The sequence below is a fragment of the Varanus komodoensis genome, unplaced genomic scaffold, assembly GCF_004798865.1.
Source record: "Varanus komodoensis strain SLA01 unplaced genomic scaffold, ASM479886v1 scaffold6_2, whole genome shotgun sequence".
NCBI classification, from domain to species: Eukaryota; Metazoa; Chordata; class Lepidosauria; order Squamata; family Varanidae; genus Varanus; species Varanus komodoensis.
In genome coordinates this window covers 924545-940364 of record NW_025336346.1, presented here as the reverse complement: position 1 = coordinate 940364, position 15820 = coordinate 924545, and the positions used below count along the sequence as shown (strand labels likewise).

Here is a 15820-nt window from a genome sequence, read left to right as displayed (position 1 = left end):
ATTGTGTGGATCACAACAAATTGTGGCAAGTTCTTAAAGAGATGGGAGTACCAGACCATCTTATTTGTCTCTTGAGAAACCTATATGTGGGTCAAGAAGCAACAGTGAGAATTGGACACGGAACCACTGATTGGTTCAAAATTGAGAAAGAAGTTCGGCAAGGCTGTATACTATCGCCCTGCCTATTTAACTTATATGCAGAGCACATCATGACTAGATGAATCACCAGTTGGAATTAAGATTGCTGGTAGAAATATCAACAACCTCAGATATGCAGATGATATCACTCTAATGGCAGAAAGTGAAGAGGAACTAAAGAGCCTCTTGATGCGGGTGAAGGAGTAGAGTGCAAAAGTTGGCTTGAAACTCAACATTAAGAAAACTAAGATCATGGCATCCGGTCCTCTCACTTCCTGGCAAATAGATGGGGAAGAAATGGAGGTAGTGACAGATTTTATTTTCCTGGGCTCCAGCATCACCGCAGATGGGGACTGCAGCCAAGAAATTAAAAGACACTTGCTCCTGGGGAGGAAAGCTATGGCAAATCTAGACAGCATACTAAAAAACAGAGACATCACCCTGCCAACAAAAGTGCATATAGTCACGGCTATGATTTTCCCAGTTGCAATGTATGACTGAAAATTGGATCATAAGGCTGAGCACCAGAGAATTGAGGCCTTTGAATTGTGGTGCTGGAGGAGACTCCTGCAAGTCCCTTGGACCGCAAGGCAATCAAACCAGTCAGTCCTAGAGGAGGTCAACCCTGACTGCTCTTTAGAAGGCCAGATGCTGAAGATGAAACTCAGATACTTTGACCACCTAATGAGAAGGAAGGACACCCTGCAGAAGAGTCTAATGCTGGGAACAATAGATGGCAAAAGAAGAAGGGGACAGCAGAGATAGAGGTGGCTGGATGGAGTCGGACACGACTCCACGATGGGTCCACGATGACTCCACGATGCAATGGGTCAGACACAACTTCACGACTAACAACAACAACCACCACTTCAAAGGGAAAATCCTATGCTCAGTTAGAAAAAAGTTCTACAACTCCCAGCGTTCCCCAGCAAACACGTATAGGATTGTGCCCTAACGAATGCATTGTTGGAAATTCATGATGTGTGCAGGTGTATGCATGTATGTGTGCACATCCTTCAGTTTTAAAATTTACAGGACAATCATTATGGAACTTGGAGTATTCTTTTGAAAGGGAAAAAGAGATGCACCATAGACCTTTGCTGGATGAAACATCTGTGAGTGACAAAGAAGAGCAAGGAGATCTCTGGGCAGGGGTGCTCTTTTCATTTGAATGTGAACTCCTTTATTTGGAGCTAAAGAGTACACAGTTAAAATGTAATAAATAAAACACTGTATGTCAGACTCAGTTAATTGAAATGCAGCATATAAAACTTCAATATAAATTTATTTTAAAGCTTTGCATTGGTGTGAAGATACCATCATAACAATGAATAAAATTAGAATGCTATAAAATATTTATGTCCTATTTTTTCACTGCATATAGCAGATCCCCAAAGAAACTAACAGTCAGCATAATGTAAAATTATAACACTGTATTTTCTAATTATAATAGAAATTACTAATGGAAAGGAGCAGTTTACATAGGATTGCAGGACTTGGCAATCAAGCAAACCCTTAAAGCTACCAGAATAGAATCAGTCTTACCTGACCTTTAAATGCCATCAAGGAGAGAACCGGCTTGGTGCCGTGGGGCAAGTATTGTGAAGGAGCCCCCATTCACTGCTTATCTACCACCTGAACTTCTTAACAGTGCTTGGGACATAGCAAATTCCTACCCTGATCACCTGAGACCTGAGTGGATAAGCACAACTATGCAGGAGGCTGACTTTATTAATGTATTTTGGTCCTAAGCAGTTAAGACTATAATGCTTATAACCAGCTCTTCAAATTGAGATTGGAAATGAATTGGGATCTGATGATGCTTATGTAATAATGGAATCATGTAATTTGAATAACCAATGCTGGTCAAAACTCAGGCTGAACTATTTTGTATCAGTTGAAGTTCATGAATGGAGTCACATAAAGTGCATTATACTAGTCTAGTATTGGTGTAGCCGAAGCATGTGTCATCTCCCCAGATCCTTTTTTCATGTGCCTAATAAGTTTCTTTGCTTTCAGAGCAAAGGGAACGTTTTAAATCTGGATACTCAAAAATGAATCCTCTGTGTTTATAGTGTTCATGAAAGTGGCATGTGCTATTTCTTTAGGCCTTTTTTCTTCAGAGCTAATTACATGAAACTAGAAATTAAAAACTATCCCTTCATGGAAAATGCCGCTTCATGGAACTCTCTGTGCTTTCTGTATTAGAGCTGATTGGTAGTGTCTTAGGTCTAGAAGCATGTTGCTTGGCTGAGTTTATGTTGCCTAGTGAAATGTTAATGTTCTGTCTATTTGTAGTACCGAGTAGTGGTGCCAATGATGGGTGGTATATCTGACCTGTGTGACGGACTCTCAAAGCTCTCCGGGGTACCTGCAGAAAACGTAAGGATAAATTATGATGGCTGACAAACAAAATTTTGAATGAAATTCTTAAGTAGGAAGGTGACTGAAATACGGTGTTTAAAAACATCTTAAGAAGCTTGCTTTATATTATATTGCCTTCTTAGAGAGAAAAAAATATTTCCTAGATTAAAGTTCTTTTTAAAACTGAATCAGCTTCTACTCAGGAGTAGGAAAGCTTTAGCAGAATTTTTCATCACACAGAATAAAAAAATTTAAAATGCAAATATTTACCAATTTTGTTAATCTCATTTATTTCTACATTATATCATACCACATTAAACAGAAAGAGGCTACAGCTTATTGGAATAACTCAACATATTTCTTAATCCTTCCGCTCATTCATTTATTTATTTTTTTTATTTTATTATTTTATTAAAACATTTTTATGCTGCCCCATTCGCCGAAGCCTCGGGGCGGCTCACATCAATAAATTAAAATAATTATAATATAAATTAAAATATAAATATAAAATTAAAATACAACAGTACAGTATAAAATAAGCCGCCCTGGCCAGATAAGACCAATAATGTTAACAGTTAAAATGCCGCTTGAATAAAAAGGTCTTCGCCTGGCGCCGAAAAACAAATAACGACGGCGCCAGGCGGACCTCTCTGGGGAGCGCGTTCCATAACTTAGGCGCCCCCGCGGAGAAAGCCCTCCTCCGAGTACCCACCCTCCTAATTTCTTTCATGGAGGGTTCCCGGAGAAGGGCCTCCCCCGCCGATCTCAAGGGGCGGCTGGGCATATATGGATGCAAGCGCTCCTTCAGGTAACCAGGACCCAAGCCGTTTAGGGCTTTATAGGTCATCACCAACACCTTGAATTGGGCCCGGACTTCAATGGGAAGCCAGTGAAGCTGACGGAGAACTGGAGTCATGTGAACACAACGCCCAGTCCCCGTCAGCAGCCTGGCAGCTCTGTTTTGAGCCAGTTGAAGTATCCGGACCGTCTTCAGGGGTAGCCCCACGTAGAGCGCGTTACAGAAGTCGAGAAGTTTAATGTAACTGAACAATTTTTGAGTCAGTTTTCAGCCCAAATAGGGTCTCCAAGGTGACTTCATAGAATGATAGATTCATAGAATCATTGAATTAGTAGAGTTGAAAGAGACCAGTAAGGCAATTGGGTCTAACCACTGGCTCATTCCCAGACTCAAAGTATCCCTAACACATGGCTGTCCATCTGTGTCTTGAGTTCCTTCACTATAGGAGAGCCCACAGCCTCCTTAGTTCTTTCAGTCTCTCTTCATAGGATTTTGCTTCTAGTACCTTGATTGGTTGCCTTCTTCTAAACCTTTTTCAGTTTGTCTGCATCTTTCTTAAGCTATGATATCCAATACTGGACATAGTACTCAAGATGGGGCTTATCCAGTGCTGAGTAGAGTGGAACTAGTACTTCATGTAATCTCAAAAGCAGAGTGTGGAGTTAATAGATTTAAAATACTTTGTAGCCACATTGAACAAAGTTTTAGCAGCCTGTCTGTTCAGCAGTGCTAATGATTCTGAGCACAACTTTTAAAACATTGTAAATGTTTCTGTTTAGGGTATGATGTTAAGGATCAGATTCCACTTTCTGCATGTTAATTATTGTTTTTTTGGTGATGAAATACGGATGAAACCAAACAGTCCAACTTCAAATGCACGTACCATCAACATTGTGATCATATAACTCTCACCTTCTCCTTGTTCCACTTGCCCTAAAAACAAAAATATGTAGCTCTAATTTTGAAAAGTGCTCCTGGTAGTTGGAAGTGAATAATTGATTGACTTGAGACCTTGAATTATGTATCATTGAATTAATAGAATGTATTTAGTGGCAGGGGCACTATATCATAATTTCTTATTAACTTTTGTAGTACATGTTCCATGTGTTGCTGGGATTTTATCATGTGCGATAATTTTTAATTTGAACACTTGTCTTCTACATCAGGTGAACTTGGTGTAGTGAAAGCCATTGCCATAACATTTTATCCTCTGCATCTTAGAAATCTAGGACCAGCAAAAAATGTACCTGTTTCATACCAAATATTTGCTTTGTCCTCTGTGGCACATCTATTTGCAATGTTACCATTTTTAAAGGAGATGAAAATAAAAATATCTACCATTTCTCTGTTAATGGGCACTTTAGGGTGCTGGCAGTAGCAACTAGGGTGGAAAAACATGTTGCATAACTCAGCTACTGAAATTTTCTACAAATGAAAGAATAGTGGGAGAATGAAATCCAGTTCCTGTTTGATTTTCACACCTTCTCTTTGCTGTGTCTACTAGTCCTCCTCAATCTCAAGCCAAACTACAGTACAAATGGTAGAGAAGCTGGGAAGAGAACCAATTATATTCCTTCCATTTAAAGTTTTAATGAGATTTAAACCTAGGCAAACTCTTAAAGCAACTGCTCTTGTTCCTTCAATTTTGGTATCGGTTCTCATAACAAACACTGGGAGGCTAATTGTGCTTTATAACTGAGATCCAGTATTATCTGAAAGTACCAGAATAACGACTGTTTTGCTTAACTGGTCTTAAAAATGTCTCCTAAGCTGCCAACAGAGAACTCCTTCAATGTAGTAGTGAGGTTGTTGGACCTGGAACTTGAGAGATTGGAATTCCACTATGCTGTGAAATGCACTTGGCGATTTTTGAGCCTGATACAGATTCAGTCTAACTACAGTAAGCTTGTTCTAAGAATAAAATGTAGAGGAGAAGTACCGTATAAGCTGCCTTGCAAAGGGGGAAAAGGTGGGGTAAGAAATAAAGAGTATTGAAAATGCCTCAGAAATTATGTCTTACTTTACTTGATCCATAGGTCACTTAGTGTTATATTTGGATTATTGTCATACTGCTCTAATGTCTGTCTCCAACTATTTGTGTTTTAGATGGTGGTGACAGATGTTTATAACCACAGATTCCACAAAATTTTCCAAATGGATGAAGGCTTAAGTCATATTATGCCAAAGGACAACATCTTTGTGTGAGTAAGCAGGTCTCTGGAAGGAATAGAAATTAGAAAACGCGCTATAGTATACAAATGCTTAACCTTATCAAAGATGATATGGTTCCCAAAATCTGTAATTGCGATCTAAGAGTTCTTACAGTATGATGTATACTGTTCTGATAAGATAAAATGTGGCCCACACCACATGCTGTTTAATTAGTGATCTTGGGAGTGCATATCTGTTGCAATATGTATGGAATTCTGTTCTCTTGGGTTGTTATAAAAATTGTCTTACTAGGATAATGCCACTGTATTACCACAGGCGTCCAGCTGAACATGGGAAGAACAGGGAAGTGAGGATTGCCTCCATGTTCCCCTTTCCCTCAAAAAATTTTAGACAATCATGTTGGTTATCTAAATGATTTCCCCCCTCCTTGCCAGGAAGAATTGCTGAGTCACCCCTGGCAATGGGGACTCTGCCTTTTCATACCTCTGGCCCCACAGTATCTGGCAGTCATAGGATAGTGCACTCAGTCATGTTGGGAAATTGAGCATAGAGAACTTAGGGCATCTGAGAATTATATGTAGATTTTAAAAATTCTAATTAAAACTTTAGTTGTAAAACAAGTTCACTTTCCTTTTGCTTTTTCTCCCAATATCCAATGTGTGTATTGATTGCTGAATATGTCATTTGCGTAGTTCTATAAAATTCCATATAATTGTAATGTTTGGGAGTAAACTGTATGTGAACATTTTCTTACATTTACTTTTGCGTCCTGGAAATATAGACTTGGTTAATTGGGAACAAGCCTGGCATTTCCTTTTTTACTGTAATGATAATTGTGAGTGTGGATATATAATTATAAGAGAGATAATTTTCATGAAACAAATTTGCAACTTCTATGCATGCTAGGACTTTGAATAGGGTACACAGACTTAGAAATTTCTCAAATTTCATTCTGGTGAAAGATGCACAACCATGCATTGATAACATTTGGTGGTTGTATTGCAAGTATGAATTGGAAATATGATAGAAATATTATTCACTTTAAGCTCACAAGTTTTCAATAATGTGATGATAACAGAATGTCAACTATAGATGATCATTCATTATAAGAATGAATTTATTTTTATACTGCCCAATAGCCAAAGCAGTATGACCTTTGCTTCATGTAAGTTTCATATATCTAGCTGTCCCTCCAAGGTTATTAACTATTTATTAATAAATTATTGTAGTACATTTCTTCCATGGTAAATTTCCCTTTGGTTAAACCTCCATGGGGTTATGCAACATACTCACTTCTTGCAAACAGTTTTGGCCATAGATATCAAGGCAAGAGTTTACTGGATGGACTTAGAACAATGTTCTTTCCGGAAAAGGTCCTAGCTTCAGACCTTAGCATCTCCAGGGAGAGGTGGGAAAGACTTTCACCTGAAACCCTGTAGAGCTGCTGCCAGTCAGAGGAGGCAATACTGAGCTAGACCAAATGTGTGAAAATGAAGTATGTTACAACTCCTGCAAGAAAGGAGTTAGGTGTCTAAATATATTTTGGTGTCTAAATATATTTTGATGCCTGGATCCCTCTCAGAATATTTGTATATTTATTTTAAAACATTTGTACAGCCATTCAGGAAAACTCAGAGCAATGTACAACATAATGTTTAAACTCCAGCATTATTAAAGGAGCAACTATAAATAAGAATTTAACCAGTATCAATTCTTCTGCTTTTTTATTCTGGAACAGCAAAATAGTATGCATTATTTCTGATAGGAATTGTTTTCCTAACTCCTAAAAATGTGTGCTGTAGATCCATCAGCTCAGCATAGACCAACCCTGCCATTTGGTCACTTCGTGAGGCAGAGAGTGGCATACCATTACAATGCAAAAATATGTCAGTTAACATATGTTTTACAGCTTCAGGGAGCTTTCTGAATTTTCTGTTTGGGTGCAGAAGTATCTATTAGTATGCCTGTAGCTGTTTTCATTTACTGTCATTCTTGAGCAAGTAAACATTAGGGTGCTTTGATTCCTCTCCCACACCCCAATATCAGAAGTTATTTGGAAATTAGTACTCAATGGATGTTCTAGATAGCATCCAAGTAATGTATAATATGGTAGATGAAAAATTAATAGCCAGAAGTCCCAGTTTACTGTATCAGAAGTCTAAGTCATGTACAAATTTGTTTGCTTTTTCAGATGTTAGGCCTTTTACAAAGTCTTTTACTATGGAGGAGGAGGATAAGGTTATAAAACACAAGATAATGAACTCATTGCGATCCACTATGAAAAGTTAGATCACTGCAGCCAGATTAATGGCAAAGGAACCACCTATACCTTCAGTTTGAACTTAACTGACAAACACAAATGTTATAGGAATACACTGTTTAAAAATAAACTAAACAAGGCTAATTGAAGAGCAGCTTCAAAAGAACACTTTCCTCTGTGGAATAGCTCGATGGGGAATACAGTTGGAGAACTTTGTATCCAAACTGATTAAAGAGATAATTGCACAGTAGGAGTAATCAATATACAGGCAATCGCCAGGTTAAGAATGAATTCTGTTACAGAGAACTTCCTTAAGTTGAATTTGTATGCAAGTCAGATCACATGAGTAAGCCAAATGTTTGTCTTAGTATATGTATTTATTTTGCCTTTCTATGCATATAAAATACTTAAGAAAGGCTTCTATATTCACAAAAATTAAAAACAATACAGCATTGTAATAATGATAATACAGTAATATTAAAGTAACTACAGGTACTGAAGAGAGAGAGAGAATCTGTATGTGTGTAACAGTATTGTAAAAGACAAATAAAACAAACTGTTCTTAAAACAGTTTAGAACATTCTTGGGGCAACATTAAACCTAATATTAACTGATTATGATGGTGCTGGAGAGTCAGAATTTGATTGTAATGCTGGGGGGGGGGGGTTACCAGTGGAATCTAGGGTACAGACGCTGAAAAATGAAAAGCCATGAATACTTTGTTTCTCAGGAAATATGCTGCCACTGAGAGACATGTTGCCAAATGCATTGTGTAGTACCTTAGAGATAGCCATGACTATCTCTAGGAAACTAGACAGCCACTGAGAGATTAATCACCAAATGCATTGCATAGTTACCTAGAGATAGCTGTGACTATTGATATAGGGTTTATGGAAGTTGGCATGTTCATAAGTATGTGTTGTTCATAACCTGGACATTTGTAACCCTGGGTCTACCTGTAGTACCTTACTTGTGAATCTTTTAATGTGAATCTTTTACCAGTATTTTAATGCATGTTCTGTATGTAAATATTTTCACATTTATTCCAAGATTTATTCGTAATTTAGGTAGACTTGTGGCCTAATAGACTTGTAGATTTCATTTACACTGTTTCAGTGGCATGTGTTCTAAGCTTTATAAGAAATGCAAGGATATGATATGTCTATATCTAAAGTTCTAAATCAGAACTTTCATCCCCAAGGGGAAATGTACAGTCATAGTAAGATAAATATAAGTTGTTGTCATGTAGTGTCAGGTTGTCTCCAGCTTATGACAACCTTATGCATGAATACCCTTCAAAATGCCCTGTTCTTCACAACTCAAGAGTTGCCCTGCTCAACTCTTGTAAACTCAAGACTGTGGCTTCCATTATGGAGTAAATCTATCTCACTTTTGAGCTGCTGCTTCTTCTGCCTTCAACTTTCTCTAGCATGATTGTCTTCTCCAGTGATCCATGCCTTGTTATGATGTGCCCAAAGTATAGCAGTATCAGTTTTGTCATTTTAACTTCCAGGAAAAGTTCTGAATTGATTTGATCTTGTTCATTTTTCTGTTGTTCTTGGATGTTCACAAAGCTCTCCTCCAGCTTCATGCTTCATACACATCAGTTTTCTTCTTGTCAGCTTTCTTCACTATCCAGCTTTTAACATTCATACAGAAATACAATAGTATAGTTGATCCTGGCCTTGGTCTTCAGTGAAATGTCCTTACATTTGATTATCTTTTCTAGTTCCTTCACTGCTGCTCTTTAAAGTCTCACTTGGCTTCAGTCTCCCTTTGGATTGATGATTGAGCCACAGTATGCAAAATCTTTCACTATTTTATTTTCTGCATTGTTCACATTGAAGTTGTGTCATTCCTCCTTAATCTAAATTTTTGGGTTTTTTTTTCAATATTCAGTTGCAGTCTTTCTTCTGCACTTGCTTCTTTCACCTTTATCAGGAGTCATTTCAATTCATTGCTGCTTTCTGCCAGTGATACGGTATCTTCTGCATATCTTAAATTACTGATGTATCATTCACCTATTTTCACTCTTCCTTCCTCTGATCCTAATCCAGCTTTCCTTATGATATGTTCTGTGTACAGATCGAACAGATAGAAAGGTATAATGCACTATTGTCTGACACCTTTGCCTACAGGAAACCATTTTGTTTCTGCATATGCTATCTTAACTCTAGCTTCTTGTCGGCTAGTGCTCATTTGCTCCATTTACTATACTAAAGCCTTGAAGAAAGGATCTTCTAAGAAAAATGGCTGGGAGAGAGGAGTTCCACAACCAAATGTGCTGTTGCCCCAAGGGTCCTTGGTGAGAGTGAGATTCTTGCTTGCTGAAACCCTTTTTCAGCAGGGCACATGAAAACGGGGAGGGGGGGGTGTAGTTAACAAAGCAAAGAAGAAAATGAAGGAAAGACGTGGACCTCTCAGGTACCTGGCACAACAGCAGATGGACAGGAAGAGAAGGCTCTGGAAGGGAGTGGGGTATGGCGGATGCATTGAGGATCTTGTGGGATGTCACATTGCCAAACTGTTGTACTAGTACCACTAAGATGTTCCCTATTTTATGTGCATTTGTTTGATTTACATATAGGCAGTCAAGACTAGCACATATAATAATGTTAAATTCTTGTGATAAAATCAATGGCCCCTTTTCCTACAAAATCAGGTACTTCGTAGAAGTTATAAGCTTAATAACTCAAGTGCTAGGAATTCTAATACTGTGGGATTCTGTTCTGTTGAGGTGTATTAGTTCCTAAAAACAAATCTCATGGTGTTAGATACTTCTACAAACTAGAGGACCAGCTCTAGTTATGTTTATGTACTCTTTACAAGTAGAATAATTTCTTATAATTTTCTTAAGTAGGATTTTTGGTACAGTAATATGAATGTTTTCCTCTGCTCTCATTTCTAGAGAAAGAGGCCATCTTCCACTTTGTAGTGGAAGGGTTGCACCAGACCATGCTTTAGTATTTTCGTATGGACAAGCTGGCTTACAACTCCCATCAGCCCTAGCCAACATTGCCAATAATAATGGATGCTTGGAAATGCCACTTAAAATATTTTGAGAGCCAGCATTTGCATGCCCATACAATAAACCATGGCTTCTTTAACTATGATTTGGACTCATGCCTCATTTAAGCTAGTGTCTGTAGTTGAGATTTTTCAAGTGATGTATCACAGATACAGCAAAAATCATTTTGGACATTCTATTTTAAAGTCATAAAATGACAGAATGGATGGCCCATGATAGACCCAGCCAGAAGCCTGTCTGGTGCTGTATTCTATTCCCACAGTGGCCAACCAGATGCCTATAGCAAGCCCACAAGCAGGAGCTCAGAACAATAAGACCCTCCTTCCTGTTCATGTTTCCCAGCAGCTAATATTAAGAAGCATGCTGCTTCTGTATTGGAGTTAGCATAACCATTATGACTCATAACTATTGAAATTGTCTGATCTCCTTTTAGAGCTATCTGCATTTCTGGCCATTGCTACAACTTGTGTTAGCAAATTCAATTATTTATAAACTGCATGAAGAAGTACTTCCTGTTATCAGTTCTTAATTCAGCTTCAGAACCCAAATAGCTTTTAAGTCTCTTAGGTGTTAGTTTACTTACTATTCCAATTAACGGAGAGATTAACTAGAGAAACTCATAGATGAAAGGGATGTACATAATGTTATCTTACAACAGTGCATTCTATCAACCCATGCATATGTGAGTGTTAAAATGTAGGTGACTGTTTTGTTGATGATATGGAGTTGGAAAATGACAAGGGTGAAAAAGGTTAACTTAGTTTACCCCTGTGTCACTGTAATGACCAAAATTGGATCGTCCTTCACCTCCTGTAGCTCCTTTTAAGTGGCAAGAAATAATGTTGAAGGATCCAGTTACTGACCCACTTCTCTTCATTTTAGGATGTCGGTTTCTTCTGTGATATACATAGATTTTTTCCCTTTTGAATTATGATTCTTTGATGAAACTATATTGCAAATGCCACACATAGGTTTTCTGTAACATAAATGCTACTGAAATTGTGAGGTCTATTATGTAACATAATTGCAATCTGAGCATGGTTAACTGACCAGATGCATAAGAGGGGCTCTTCAGTGCAAGACGGATTTACATTTCTAAGCATTTATTTATTGGACATTTATAAGCATGTTGTAGCAGACCTGGCGTCTAGAATCAAGAGGTTTAAGGAAAGATGCTCTTTCTGCAGAAAGTTCTGTTGACAGATTGTAATAAAGGTGATCTGCAAATCAGTTTGACAAAATGGCATCAGCATGGGTTGCTTGTGCTGAATTCCCCCAGGCTAAACTAAAAGGGGCATTCAGCACACAGCCCAGACACTTACTATTTTTTTCCTTTAGGTCCCATGATGTCCAGCCCCCATTAGGCTCCTGCTCCGATGTAACGCCCCAGCATGCACCATGATGGTGATGTCACATCACCCAGGATCCTGCTGGAGCATGGAGCCAGCCTACACGGGGTCAGGTAAGTGACTCTTAACAAACTGCAGTGCAAAGATTTGTTGGGGTTTTTCTCCCTACTCCCCCAGCTGATCTTGGGACATGTGACCCGAGAGAGTCAGTAAATATGCTTGAGTGCCTCTGTTCTCTTAGCCTGGATGATGGAAGCATTCAGCATATATATCAAATTGATGAAACTTTGCCAAAATGGTTTGCAGGTCACCTTTAGCTTACAAAAATAAGTAAAATTTCATCTTTCAATGCCATGTATTCTCATGTCAACCACTTTACCCAGTTTCTTACTTTGTACTGTGCTTTATCCAGAAGTGCTTGGAACTGATAGAACAAATCACTATGAAAATTTTGAACCTAGTTCCTGTTACATAAGATTGATCCCACTGCTCCTTATTTCACCTCTAAAAATAACTTGCAGTAAGTTATTGAGGCAATACAGCAATAAATAGGATAAAATACGATCCTAAGAATATATTTCCGTACATTGTACATCTTAATGAAGAATAGTTTTGCCCTTTACTTGAGAGGTAGCTCTGGGAAGGTTGTGGAGTAAAGCAATCTCTGTCTTTTCTGTAGTAGGAAATGTAATCTACCGTATCTATCGTGCCTCAACTTTAATTTAAATTAATATTGCTGAAATAAGAAAAACAGAAAAATGTGTCAGGGCTTGATCCAAAGATTATCTACAATTTGCAGTTTGGGTAAAGCTTTAGATCTTTGTACTTTTCTTATGCTATCCATGGGGCAGCCTTTCCCAACTTAATGCCTTATTTAGACTTCAATTCCTATCAGCTCCAACCATCATGGCCAGTGGTCTGGAATGCTGGGAGCTGCAATCTTGTTATGTCTGAAGGGCATCTAGTTGAGGAAGGCTGCCATAAAACAGGAAGGAGCAACATCCTTGCTCATAATTATTGTCACCCAAATTATGCAACATCTGTTTATACATGGCTTACTACTGCCCAGGTGTTGTCCATTGCCAAGTCTGCCTAGAGGAAAGTGGAATTATACTGTATTTTATATGATGTAGTAAATGCCAACAGTGGGTGTTTCTTTTCTTTTTTTTTTTTTTAAAGCAGTTTTGGTGGGTTGATGCTTCATTAGAAAAGCAGTAAGGTAAAAGGCATGCCCCCTCGCTGCTTCGCTATTGGAGTGCTTCTCTGCTGCAGCAGAATTTGAGTTGCATATTTTTCAGGTTAAGCAGCCTTCCTTCCCTGTTGTTTTTCCATGATATAGTGCCCTTTCCCAAAAGGTAGTTTTCCTCAGATACTTTGTCAGGTTTTTATTACATGCATTTGTAAGCAATCAGTAGTTCATTCTTGGTAGTCTGGACAAAAAGGTTTACTTTGAGAATTGTGTGATTTCTTGAAGCTGCTTTTACAGCCTAAGGGTGTGATATCAAAGAATACAATCTTTGGACAGAGTATTCCATAAACTAAAACTTGAGTTTAAACAGGAGAGGGAAATCAGTTACATGACTGATTTTGATGATTTTGAATTTGTAATTCCTCTTCTTGTCTAGTTTATTGTTTATTGTGCTCCATTTGACTACTTTTTCCTATGAAAAACATTCTATTTAGGCTGTTAGGTAGGATTGGGTTAACACTAGTGGGAAGTTGCAGTGTGAGTGTATTAAGATGTGTAATTGTTTAATGATACAGTATTGTTAAGACGCAGAGATGCAGGTGGTGCAGTGGTTTAAACTGCTGTGCTGGTTGATTGAAAGGTCGCCGGTTCGAATCTGCACAACGGGGTGAGTGCCCGTTGCTCTGTCCCAGCTCCTGCCAACCTTGCAGTTTGAAAGCATACAAATGCAAGTAGATAAATAGGTACCACTTTGGTGGGAAGGTAACAGCATTCCGAGCACTTTGGTGTTTACCCATGCTGGCCACATGACCACGGAGACTGTCTGCAGACAAACGCTGGCTCCCTCAGCTAGGAAACAGAGAAGCGTACCGCCCCCTAGAGTCAGACATGACTGGACTTAACGTCAAGGGGAAACCTTTACCTTATATTGATAAGACTGAAATTCTGTCTTATCTGGCTGAATGACCAGACCCCAAAATACAGAGGTATGGCAAAAAGAATTCCTCTGTATTTACTCATATATACGGTTCACATAGTCACAGATAAATATTTTTTCACTTTGAGGGATGAAAGGTTTTTTGTATAACTGTCTTGGTAAATACAGTGCATCTGCTTTGCTACTCAGAGAAGCTGTGAAAGATCACTGTTGTGCATTGGGTTGCTAAGTCGTGACCCCATGGACAGTATCCAAAGGATAAAGATCACTGTAGGACATGGCAATTTCTTATGTATGAGTTGTGATTATAGATGGGAGGTCTTTTGTGTAATTTGCAATTGTTGGTGAGGAATTCGAGGGAAGAAATAGAGAAAAAATGCTTATCTGCTTCCTATTCTTGGAAGCTGTGCATTCAGCTGCTTCTCTTTCTGTCCTAAATGAGCCTTGCAGATCTTTTCTTTGTCCCCTTGGCTCCTGTACTCATCTTCAGATTTCTCTTTTTCTTCTTCTAACCTCCACCCCATCCCACCCCCCACAAAGATTGTAATGCACCTTAAACTTACTCTTCTTGGCTCCTCAAACGTTCATGCAGGAACAAATTATTGCTTTAGTGCTAAGCAACTTATTAAGCCTAATCCACAAAGAACATGGTTAATTTGAATCAAATTCACATTAAATAAATAAAGGAGAATGATTTATACGGGTCCCAGAAACTTGAGGTCTGGCTATAGGTTTTTCCTGACTCTAAAAGATGCTTGTGAACCCTGTGAGAACACAAGTTACTGTCTTAATTTAACATACCTTTCCTCTGTTCTTTAAAAGACTAATCTTTCTCTCAAACTTTTAAAGCCTTTACATTCTCATAGAATTGGTTGGGATTTACATAGGACCAATAGTACAAATGCATTTTCATAAAAGAAGAATACATAGTGTATTGCAAAATGCTTATTTCACCAAACACTTAATCTAGTCACCACAAGATTGGTTGTATAACCACAGCTAGATCATCTTAGATTGCAAACCTGCAGGCATATTCCCCAGCACTTTTATTTAAAAGTATTGCATCATGGAATCTGGCTTGGTCAGCAGAGGAGGAAGCAACCATCTACTCAGATACGAGGTCAGTACCAGTTGCAAGTGTAAGAACTGTGATATCAAAATGTTTGAGGTCACTAGCCTTGAAGAATATATAAGTTTCCTAAGTGTGAATGTGTACGATTAGCATGATCCTCTTGACAGGCCTGTAAAGAATTTAAATACTTAAATTACTGTTTCTTTCTCTCCTGCAGATATGAAGTTTGTAAGCCACCTGAGGATGGAGCTGAGTACATCACTCTTTCAGTTTACTTCAGAGAAAAGAAAGCAAGACAATCCAGTGCTACTCCAGGGACTGTTCTTTACGGTCAACCACTGCTCATAGCTATACCCAAACACAAGCTTACCCTAGAGTACTTGTACAGTGTTATATTGGAGCAGATTAGGTGAGTACAAGTTCCTCCAAGGCACAGCAGTTTATTCGTTTGGAAGTGCAGCCATGTACATTTTCTCCATTGCTCTGCAGTAGCATTCCTCTGTTCAGACAGC

At 38.4% G+C, this 15820-nt stretch overlaps 1 protein-coding gene across 2 annotated transcripts in view; it reads left to right on the top strand.

The window, feature by feature from the left end:
• The window catches only part of USP4 (ubiquitin specific peptidase 4), a 41718-nt gene that overhangs the window by 14916 nt on the left and 10982 nt on the right, over window positions 1-15820 (top strand). The window contains exons 12-15 of one of the 2 annotated variants that reach the window (XR_006416720.1): window positions 2437-2520; window positions 5408-5502; window positions 12100-12223; window positions 15526-15609. Coding sequence is in view for 1 of the 2 variants with exons in the window: in XM_044451562.1 (XP_044307497.1) it covers window positions 2437-2520; window positions 5408-5502; window positions 15526-15717 (371 nt within the window). In the remaining variant the exon portion in view is untranslated. Of the gene's footprint in view, window positions 1-2436; window positions 2521-5407; window positions 5503-12099; window positions 12224-15525; window positions 15718-15820 lie in introns of those variants that run through there. The other variant, XM_044451562.1, reaches the window with a different exon arrangement.